Raw genomic sequence first — 12144 nt, forward strand, 5'->3', positions numbered from 1 at the left:
GAACCATCACCTATACTTTAAAAATCAAAGATCTGCATCTACCACCTTTTAATAAAGCTCCTTTCGGAACCAACAGTCATCTCAAATCTTTAAGCTAATGAATTATATTTTAAGTACATTCACTATTGTAGTAAATCAAAGAGAGAAACAAAAACTGCAGACGCTAGAATCCAAGGTAGACAAATAGGAGGCTGGAAGATCACAGCAAGCCAGGCAGCATCTGGAGAAAAGGAGAAGTCAACGTTATGGGTATTACCTTTCGTCAAGACCGGAGCTGACTTTTCCTTTCCTCCAGATGCTGCCTGGCTTGCTGTGTTCTTCCAGCCTCCTATTTGTCTACACTGTAATAAAGGAAAGACAGCCAATTCATGCAGAGCAAACTGCAAGACAGCAATGATCAATTTTTTTTTGATATTAAAAGGATGATGAGGGCCATCTACCTTTCAGGATATTGCCACGGGATCTTCTACATCCAGCTGAATGTGCAGGTGGCATGTTGGATTTATGCTTCCTCTGTAGGACAGCACTGCATCAGTACTACACCAGAATGCCAACCTTGATTTTGGTACTTCAGTGCTGAAACCCACAACTTTGATTCAGGAGGTGGAAGTGCTACCAAGTGAGTTATGACTGACAACACAAGAGTGTACATAATGACAGCAGTAGGCCATTTAGCCCCTATATTAGCCTGAACAACAGGTTTTCTTGTAAATCAACCTATCAATGCTAAACATGACATTACATTGGCAATCAAAATGGTGTAGCAAGTCAGCTCAGCATCATTCTCTGCCAACTTCTCCTCTACAGCCTTTATTTGTCCCCTCTTTCACTTCTTAAAATGTCTCCCGAAGACAGCACTTCAATCAGGCCAATTTTCTCTTCTCCAATCCATTCTTCCATCATTTCAAGTAAATCTATCAGTCATCAGTTTTTAAACAAAGAAACCTCACAGATGCAAATTGTTCACATGTGAGTAAACTAATTATGCAAATCTGTACCAATTTTAAAATTTATATTTGCAATTATTTTTGCAGTGAAGTACAAAAAGAATTAGCATGAAAAGATAAATATTTATCTTGAGCAGAGTTCTAAAGTTTTCAATCATCTTTTGCTAATGCAGTTCATTCAAAATTCCACCAGATGGTAGTCACTACATATTGACAAGGAGAAGGAAGACAGAAATGAACAATACAAATGTACTTCATGACGGTTCCTGACTTGGTTGGCTCACATATAATACAAAATAGTTAAATTGATAGGACATAACAACAATTATAGGACCAGACGATGGTAAAGCAATGGTTTATGTATATGAATCCCCCAACCTCAAAGGGGAATTCTTAACCTCAAGGCCTGATTAACGTAAGATGTCACAGGTGTAGGCAGATTAATGGTATCATTGTTGAGGACTAAGAATAGCATTAGCACAAATATAACTGGCAGTGTGACTAGGCTGGATTCAAGAAAATTTACTTTGACCTATACTATGGCAGGATTTAAACTAGTTGACTACCAAGTTCTCTTGCACCCAACTGCACCCGCACATGCATTCACAATACATACCACCCAATCACGAAGGCCTTCTTTCTCCCAAAAACACCATAATACATTTTATTTACATCCTCAAAGAATTAATGTGGTCTCTGACAATTAGAAGTTTTTTTTGTTAAATGCCCAAGCCAAATTAAAATAAACTGTGCCACTTTAAATAGGACTTAAAACGTTCAAAACATACCCCATTAAAGAACGAATCCGAGCTCTTGGTGAATATTCCTTAGCTTTTCCCCCAAAGCGTCGTAATGAAGGCCCACAGGGGCATTCTCTAAAATATCAAAAAAACGTATCAAACATTCTCAACATGACCAAATTAATATCAAAGTCCAATTTTGCTCCTCTGGCTTTATTACAGAATTTATGTTTGGTAAACTTCCAAGTTATATTAGAGATAAAATTACAAGAGAACATGTGGCAATTTATAAGAATACAAAGAGAATATATTTTAAGAAATGACTGAGTTCCAACAAAGTTAATATTTCAGGTCTTCACCACAATGACACCATCATATGTTGCACCGTACCATAAAGCCAGTGAATTCAAACAAATAGGTTTACCAGTAACTACCTGCAGTGCAAAGGTTCTATGAAAATTTAGGAACATCATACATCGGAAATGGGGATGCACATGGATGTTTGCACAGGGCATAGTCCAACTCATTCCTCAGATACTGGAAAGTCCATGCCCACATGCAGCAAAACAATTAAGTGTGGGCTAATGGATGGTGGAATTGTTACTTAAAGCTAAGTACCAGGAATTCACCATCTTCAAGGAATACTTCCTATTAACCTCTCATGGCATTTCCATCTTTGAATACCCACCTTCAACCTCTTGGGATCATCAGTGACCAGAAGGTAAACTGGACCAGTTCCTTCAATACTTCAGTCAACATGCCATGATTTCTATGGCAGCTAATTCATCTCCCGATTCCACAAAACCACAAGTGAGTATTGTGATGGAATGTCAGAATGATACACCTCAAGAACCTCAATACCATATAGGACAAAGCAACCTTATTGACTGGCATCCCACATTCCAGCAGCAGAAGGTACAATCTACTGATTCACAACAGCAACTCACAAACGTTGCTTACAAATCTATGACCTCTGTCACCAAAAAGGCTAAGAGCAGTAGATGCATGGGAACCTCACACGTGTAAGTACGCCAAGTCAGGATGGAACATAGAGCATAAAAGCGCAGTACACGCGCTTCGGTCCTCGATGTTGCGCCGACCTGTGAAACCAATCTGAAGCCCATCTAACCTACCCTATTCCATTATCAGCCATATGTTTATCCAATGACCATTTAAATGCCCTTACAGTTGGCAAGTCTACTACTGTGATAATGGGAACTGCAGATGCTGGAGAATTCCAAGATAATAAAATGTGAGGCTGGATGAACACAGCAGGCCAAGCAGCATCTCAGGAGCACAAAAGCTGACGTTTTGCGCCTAGACCCTTCATCAGAGAGGGGGATGGGGAGAGGGAACTGGAATAAATAGGGAGAGAGGGGGAGGCGGACCGAAGATGGAGAGAAAAGAAGATAGGTGGAGAGAGTATAGGTGGGGAGGTAGGGAGGGGATGGGTCAGTCCAGGGAAGACGGACAGGTCAAGGAGGTGGGATGAGGTTAGTAGGTAGATGGGGTGCGGCTTGGGGTGGGAGGAACACCTCCGCTCAGTTCGCAACAAACAACTGCACCTCCCAGTCGCAAACCATTTCCACTCCCCGTCCCATTCTCTAGATGACATGTCCGTCATGGGCCTCCTGCAGTGCCACAATGATGCCACCCAAAGGTTGCAGGAACAGCAACTCATATTCCGTCTGGGAACCCTGCAGCCTAATGGTATCAATGTGGACTTCACCAGGTTCAAAATCTCCCCTTCCCCTACTGCATCCCTAAACCAGCCCAGTTCGTCCCCTCCCCCCACTGCACCACACAACCAGCCCAGCTCTTCCCCCCCCACCCCAACCCACTGCATCCCAAAACCAGTCCAACCTGTCTCTGCCTCCCTAACCTGTTCTTCCTCTCACCCATCCCTTCCTCCCACCCCAAGCCGCACCCCCATCTACCTACTAACCTCATCCCACCTCCTTGACCTGTCCGTCTTCCCTGGACTGACCTATCCCCTCCCTACCTCCCCACCTATACTCTCTCCACCTACCTTCTTTTCTCTCCATCTTCGGTCCGCCTCCCCCTCTCTCCTATTTATTCCAGTTCCCTCTCCGATGAAGGGTCTAGGCCCGAAACGTCAGCTTTTGTGCTCCTGAGATGCTGCTTGGCCTGCTGTGTTCATCCAGCCTCACATTTTATTATCTTGGAAGTCTACTACTGTTGCAGGCAGGGCATTCCATGCTCTTACTACTCTCTCAGTAAAGAACCTACCTCTGGCATCTGTCCTATATCTATCACCCTTCAATTTAAAGCTATGACCCCTCGTACTAGCCATCACCATCTGAGGAAAAAGGCTCTCACTGTCCACCCTATCTAATCCTCTGTTCATCTTGTATGTCTCTATTAAGTTGCCTCTTAACCTTCTTCTCTTTAACGAAAACAACCTCAAGTCCCTCAGCCTTTCCTCATAAGACCTTCCCTCCATACCAGGCAACATCCTGGTAAATCTCTTCTGCACCCTTTCCAGTGCTTACACCTCCTTCCTATAATGCGGCGACCAGAACTGTACGCAATCCTCCCAGTACGGCCGCAGCAGAGTTTTGTACAGCTGCAACATGACCTCATGGTTCCGAAACTCAATCCCTCTACCAATAAAACTTAACACACTGTACGCCTTCTTAACAACTCTATCAACCTGGGTAGCAACTTTCAGGGATCTATGCACATGGACACAGAGATCCCTCTGCTCATCCACACTACCAAGAATCTTATCATTAGCCCAGTACTCTCTGTTCCTGTTACTCCTTCTAAAGTGAATCACCTCACACTTTTCTGCATTAGACTCCATTTGCCACCTCAGCCCAGCTCTGCAGCTTATCTATGCCCCTCTGTAACCTGCAACATTCTTCCGCACGATCCACAACTCATCCGCAAATTTACTAACCCACCCTTCTCCACCCTCATCCAGGTCATTCATAAATATGAGAAACAGCAGTGGCCCCAAAACAGATCGTTGCGGTACCCCACTAGTAACTGAACTTCAGGATGAACATTTCCCATCAAAACGTCCTCCTACAGCTAGCCAATTTCTGATCCAAACTGCTAAATCACCCTCAATCCCATGCCTCCATATTTTCGGCAATAGCCGACCGTGGGGAACGTTATCAAACGCTTTACTGAAATCCATGTACACCACGTCAACCGCCTTACCCTCATCCACCTGTTTGGTCACCTTCTCAAAGAACTCAATAGGTTTGGGAGACACAACCTACCCTTCACAAAACTGTGCTGGCTATCCCTAATCAATCTATTCCTTTCTAGATGATTATAAATCCTCTCTTATAATCCCCTCCAACACTTTACCCACAACCAAAGTAAGGCTCAGTGGTCTATAATTACCAGGGTTGTCCCTACTCCTGTTCTTGAACAAGGGACAACATTTGCTATCCTCCAGTCTTCTAGCACTATTCCTGTGGACAATGACAACATAAAGATCAAAGCCAAAGGCTCCATAATCTCCTCCCTAGCTTCCCAGAGAATCCTAGGATAAATCCCACCCAGCCCAGGGGACTTATCTATTTTCACACTTTCCAGAATTGCTAACACATCCTCCTTATGAACCTCAATCCTGTCCAGTCTAATTGCCTGTATTTCAGTATTCTCCTCGACAACACTATCTTTTTCCTGTGTGAATACTGACGAAAAATATTCATTTAGCGCCTCTCCAATCTCTTCGGACTTCACGCACAACTTCCCACTACTGTCCTTGACTGGCCCTAATCTTAATCTAGTCATTCTTTTATTCCTGACATACCTATAGAAAGCTTTAAGATTTTTCTTGATCCTACCTGCCAAAGACTTATGTCTCCTCCTGGCTCTTCTTAGCTCTCTCTTTCAGTCCTTCCTGGCTAATTTGTAACTCTCAAGTACCCTAAGTGAGCCTTCACGCCTCATCTTTACATAAGCCTCCTGCTTCCTCTTGACAAGAGATTCAACTTCTTTGGTAAACCACAGTTCCCTCGCTCGACCACTTCCTCCCTGCCTGACAGGTACATACTTATCAAGGACATGCAGTAGCTGTTCCATGAGCAAGCTCCACATTTCAATTATGCCCAGCCCCTGCATTTGCCTTCCCTATTCTGTGCATCCTAAATCTTGCCTAATCGCCTCATTATTGCCTTTCCCCCAGCTATAACTCTTGCCCTGCGGTACATACCTATCCTTTTCGATCGCTAAAGTAAACGTAACCGATTTGTGGTCACTATCACCAAAGTGCTCACTTACCTTCAAATCTAACACCTGGCCTGGTGCGTTACCCAATACCAAATCCAATGTGGCCTCGCCTCTTGTTAGGCTATCTACATATTGGGTCAGGAAACCCTCCTGCACACACTGGACAAAAACTGACCCATCTAAAGTATTCAAACTATTGTGTTTCCAGTCAATATTTGGAAAGTTAAAGACCCCCCATAACAGCTACCCTGTTACTTTTGCTCCTATCCAGAATCATCTTTGCAATCATTTCCTCCACATCTCTGGAATTTTTCAGAGGCCTATAGAAAACTCCCAACAAGGTGACCTCTCCTCTCCTGTTTCTAAACTCAGCCCATACTACCTCAGGAGACAAGTCCTCATCAAACGTCCTTTCTGCCACCGTAATACTGTCCTTGACTAACAATGCCACACCTCCCCCTCTTTAACCACCTTCCCTGATCTTACTGAAACATCTAAATGCTGGAACCTGCAACAATCATTCCTGTCCCTGCTCTATCCATGTCTCCGAAATGGACACAACATCAAAGTCCCCAGGTATCAAACCATGCTGCGAATTCACCCACTTTATTCCGAATGCTCCAGGCGTTGAAGTAGACACACTTCAAACCACCTTCCTGCCTGCCGGTACACTCCTGCAACCTTGAACCTTTATTCATGACCTCACTACTCTCAACCTCCTGTACACTGGAGCTACAATTCAGGTTCCCATCCCCCTGCTGAATTAGTTTAAACCCTCCCAAAGAGATAAACTCCACCCCCACCACCACCTCCCCCCCACTCCCCGGATATTGATACCCCTCTGGTTCAGATGTAGGCCATCCCATATGTAGAGGTCCCACCTACCCCAGAATGAGCCCCAATTATCCAAGTATCTGAATCCCTCCCTCCTGCACCATCCCTGTAGCTACGTGGTCAACTACTCTCTCTCCCTATTCCTCGCCTCGCTAGCATGTGGCGCAGGTAACAGACCAGAGGTAACAACTCTTTGTTCTAGCTCCAAGCTTCCACCCTGGCTCCTTGAATTTCTGCCTTACATCCCCATCACTTTTCCTACCTATGTCGTTGGTACCTATGTGGGCCAAGACTTGAGGCTGCGCCCCCTTAGGGATCCCAAAAACACAATCTGAGGCATCATGGACCCAGGCACCTGGGAGGCAACACACCAACCGCAAGTCTCTGTTGTTCCCACAGAATCTCCTATCTGCCCCTCTATGGAGTCCCCAATGACTAATGGCATGTCAACTGGAAATTCTTCTCTGTCTCTGAATCAAACGTCCTGTAAGACCTTTCCTAAAAGCACTGAGAGTGTATCTACATCACACGGACCCCCATGGTTTGGTAGGGCAGTTTGTGACCACCTTCTCCAAAGGTAATTAAAGACAAGCAATAAATATTGGTCCTACTAGTAACTTCAATGTCCCAGAACAACTAAAAACAACTTAAATTAATAAAACAACTGTCTACTACTAATCTGGAATTTTAAAACAAAATATTCACATTATTTTTGAAGTTGAGACTCCCTGCAGGGGTATCAATTCTGTATGACTGAAAACTAGATTAATAAAACCCCATTTCAGTTTTCAGAATTGGCTGGCTTTTTGCATCACAGACTGCTTAAGTATTCAACAACAAAAAAGAGAGAAAATGATGGAACAAAAGAATCAAAAACTTTATCAAGAACGAAAATTCAAACTAACAAGGTTACGTACCATACTTAATGAATAAGTGGAAATGGAAACTGATCAATATTGGAATACTAGGAAGTGATCTAATTAAAAAATACATCATTCTTAAATGCTTGATATGGTGAATGCTGGTAATACAATTTCTCTGGTTGAAGGAGTTTAGATATTGGGTTCAATCTCAGAATAAGGGGTCAGCTATTTGGACTGAGATAAAAAGTCATTTCTTCAAAAGGTCGTAGGTCTTAGTATTCTTTTCATCCCCCAGAGCCATGGTGGTCCTGTCATTGAATATAGTTAAAATGGAAGTTGTTAGAGTTTTGGATACTAAGGGAATTAAAGACATGAAGATGGTGCAGAAAGGTGATGATAAGGTAGGTCAATCATGATCATACTGGAGTGAAATACATTTGAAGGGCTGAGTGGTCTATTCTTTTTACATTTTTACAACCTAATAATAAATAATAGCGTATCTTGTAATGACGATTATAAAGGTAGCTCAACATTTGAAAAATACTTATTGTTCTGAATAATTTGACATTAACCAAGTTGGGAACGCTGTAATAGTTTCTTAAAATGCCTTTACAGTGGAATTATTTAAGTAAGCCATTGTCAGCAAAACAATCAAGAACCAGACCATTTTCTTCCAATTTTTCATTACTTCTATCACAATGCTACTTCAAACTAGTTTCCTAGCCTCAAACCCTAGAACTATTAAACTTGATATTGAATCCAGAAGACTGAAGAGTTCCCAAGCGGAAAATGGGGTACTGTTCTTCCAGTTTGCACCAAGTTTTGCTGGAGCAAAGCAGCAAGCCTGCAGACAGATGTTGGCCAGGGAACAAGATAGTGTGTTGAAGTGGCAGGAAACTGGAAGATCAGGGTCTTTTTTTTTTAAGTGGACAGAACGTAAGTGGATTTTTCACTCGAGAGTTGTGACGCTTTGGACTTCCCAAACCCAGAGGGCTGGAAAGACTCAGTCAATGAGAACATTCAATACAGAGGTTGATTAATTTTTGTACATTCAGGGAACTAAAGGATACAGGGATACCTCAAGAAAGTAGAGCTGAGGCAAAGATCAGCCTTATATCCGAATGAATGGCGCAACAGGGTCAAAGGACCTACTGCAATAATTTCTGTTCTTAAGTGGGAAACTCACTTATGTACCTCCAGACATAATCAACGTCAGCTTCACCAAAGTTCTTGCCTCCAAAATAAAATCTGTAGCAGTTCATTTTTGTTACCTGTATTGACACTCTGAAGTAAAAGAAAACCTATTACAGGCAACTAAAAATAGCTAGCATATAGAACAGGTGTGAACTTTTGTAACCAAAAAAGATAAAATCAGTGGTATTTATTTTTCCAAGTGTCATTTAATCAAGTGAAATGGTAATGCAATTAATCACTGCAATTTCATTTTGTAACCTGAACTACTGTTCAAGAAATGCATCCATTAAGAGCTATGAACTAACTTGGCATGAAGTGCTTCCCACTTCAGTATTTCTTTCCAGGCTTGTTCATTGTTCTGATTATGGATCTTAACAATGTTTGACATATCTTCAGCTGAAATGTCTTCATTCTGCCAACGCCACCTGTGAAATAGTGTGGAATGGAAGTTTAAACTATGGCATTGAATGTTTTGTCATTGAACAAAATAATCAATTTTTCCCAAGAATAACACAAACATTATACAGAGTGAAATGAATGCCAAGTTACAGAACATAAACTGGTGGCCCTTTATACATTCAACAGTGATCACAGGCAGACACTTTACATTATTATTCATTAAAGAGAATTACAAGTTGGTATTTAACACAGCTGAGCAAGATAAAAGCTAGGCTAGATTATAATGGGACAAACAAAACTATTTTCAGTTACAGGTAGTTCTCCTACAACGGGATAGTTGTGCTCTCATGACCCTATGCTATAGGAAATCACATCATAGGGAAATCGCTATAGAAAATTGCTATACTTGTACAGCAGAAAGTTTGCGCTATCCAAACAGCATTCACTATTCAATTGTATGACAGTCATTTTGTGTCAATGAAACAAGTGTTATAGCAGAACTACCTGTATTTACAACATAGTTCTAGCAACACAGGTAGAGAGTTCACATTTGCATGTTTTTTTGTTTAAAAATGTCTTCTTCAGATGTTTGTAAGGCTACGATTCGCTGAGTGTCAGCAATCTCCACTTGCCTTTGAGGGTATAGGAAGTAAGTGCCAAGAGACTATTGCTGATGAAGGCATCACAGCTAAGCCCAGTCCTGTCTTAGTATCCTCATCTCCTATGAGGAAAAAGTAACTGGAGGGTAGTACTGAGGTACAGGTCGCTCACATGTCACTCTACATACTCAGTTTTAATCCCTCCACCTGCAAACCCTTCATTTAGAGTTCTTCAGAAAGTATAAAATCAATTTTTTCAATAATGTATGTCTACAATGAAGCTGAGATTCAGACGATAGAAATAAACAGAATTTAATCTGCTAGTGTCAGTAACTGTCAGAAGCATTCCCTTACTTAACACATCTGTCAACAATAATGGTATCTGATACCCATGCTGTATGACATTTCCCTCATACTGTTCGTGCCTATTTCACAGCAGGTCTTTGTCTGCTTACCCTTTTCTGATCATTGCATTCCAAAACATCTGTTCTGAAGGGTATACCCAATGCTTGTCTGAGTGAGTCCTTGGAATAGTAGACTCCTCTCTGCCGAGAGAAAGGGGGTATGGCTGATCTGGTGAAGGCGTCTGGTTAGGCGGTGGCATCTACAAAACAAAGTGATATACATATAACTACTGACTAACCCTCCCGAAAAAAGGAAACCATTTTTGTTTTAAAAAAGGTAAATACAACAGAAAAAAAATTACTTCTAAGTTCGGAATCTGAACAGATAAAGTTGAAAATCGAAAACCCCGGGCAAAACACATGGTTTTAGTGCTAATTTCACTTTTAAGGCAGATGTTGCTGATTCCATAGATGTCAATGTAGCATTCCTTTGAGATGCCTAATAAGATTAAACACCTTAAGTTCAAGGTTCAGTTGCTCCAAATATTATAATCACATATAGATAGAATTAAAGCATCACATTTTGATAAGTAATTTATTATACACTTACCTGATAAAGTTTTTTTAAAGTATTAGGAAGAATTTTAATCTACCTAAATGCTTTAAGGCCGTGGAAACTTCCAGAAGAGCAGTGAAACACACTAATTTACAAAGTGCAGAAACTCAGATGTTAGCATTTAAAAGATTACATCATATCCTGTTGAACTTACCATATTACTGGGATCAATATCATCTTCTGTTTGTGGTCTGTTACCTCCACTCATAGGGCACTCCACATATTCGTACGCCCTCTCCTGATGTGCAGGCACAGGATACGATGCATTCTCTATTGAGGCAGCTGTTGACTGATGCATTGGGCAACCTGACAAAACAGGTTGCAAAAGAATGAACGATTCCAATGAATCATTACAATTAACTGTACCAATGTTATTTCACAATGACAGCCTTGAGATTCTGCTATTCGTATTCAAGTAGAAAGGGTCATTTTTGGTTCAGTTAAAAGTTACAAATTCTGCAAAGGAGGAAATCTATTCAGTGTAATGACCAGGCAAATGAGTTTAAAAGTACTTGTTCATATGTAACAATAATGGTTACAGATGTATGAACTACCAATACTATTTTCTGCTGTGATAAATTTTAGAGCAATTAAACCAGGTGCCATTATTCTAAAACACTCAGGTGAATCCATCTTAAAAATAAATTGTAAAACTTCTCAAAAATAATGTATGCCAGTTTTCCCAAAATTTATTTAATATTGAGCATGGTGTTTTGTCTTCTTCAGCTTGATGTAAAGGACACCAGAACAGACTGCAATGAACTCAAAATGTTTACCTTCCTTCTTGGCTTGATGCATTGGGCATTCTGCTGGTGGTGATGCCTGTGCTGTAACAGCAACAGAATCTGCTTGCACATTGTTCGGTAGTATTGACGTGGATGCCCCCATCGTTTCAATAAGCTAAAGCGTTGAGTATTTGCTGCAGAACATAATAAGCCCTTTAAAAACTAACTATAATAAGATCAAGCAACATCCCACTGTAAAATCAATGATAATACTGTCGCGTCTACATGGCAATGGTTAAAGAATCAAAATGTCAGTATTTATATTGTATGCAAAATATTCTATCAAAGTTTTTGAAGAGCAAGGAAATTTTCCCAACATCCTGGCCAACATGCATCCTTCAATCAATACCAGTAATATAGAGATTATTCAGGGCTCTTGTGGCATGGTAATAGTGTCTCAACCTCTGACACAGGAAACCCAGGTTGAAGTCCCACCTGCTCCAGGGGTGTGTAATAACATCTATGAACAAATTCATTGGAACATACCTATACAGATTATCTACCCCAGCCAGCCATTTCAGTAGAGGGACCTTGCTATGTACCAAGGTTACGTACCACATCTTTTAGTACTGCAATACAAATTACATTTGAAGTATACAGGAGTGAGGCTA

General features: G+C 41.3%; 1 protein-coding gene across 3 annotated transcripts in view; it reads right to left on the reverse strand.

The window, feature by feature from the left end:
* LOC125456482 (holocytochrome c-type synthase) overlaps window positions 1-12144 on the reverse strand; it is a 28312-nt gene that overhangs the window by 7590 nt on the left and 8578 nt on the right. For all 3 annotated transcript variants that reach the window (XM_048539622.2, XM_048539623.2, XM_059648047.1), the window contains exons 2-6: window positions 11525-11667; window positions 10903-11054; window positions 10244-10392; window positions 9096-9215; window positions 1736-1822 (exon numbers count right to left, since the gene is read on the reverse strand). In XM_048539622.2, the coding sequence (XP_048395579.1) occupies window positions 1736-1822; window positions 9096-9215; window positions 10244-10392; window positions 10903-11054; window positions 11525-11636 (620 nt within the window). In that variant the 5' untranslated portion in view covers window positions 11637-11667. The remainder of the gene's footprint in view (window positions 1-1735; window positions 1823-9095; window positions 9216-10243; window positions 10393-10902; window positions 11055-11524; window positions 11668-12144) is intronic.

Source organism: Stegostoma tigrinum, chromosome 8 (assembly GCF_030684315.1).
Source record: "Stegostoma tigrinum isolate sSteTig4 chromosome 8, sSteTig4.hap1, whole genome shotgun sequence".
Taxonomy (NCBI): domain Eukaryota; kingdom Metazoa; phylum Chordata; class Chondrichthyes; order Orectolobiformes; family Stegostomatidae; genus Stegostoma; species Stegostoma tigrinum.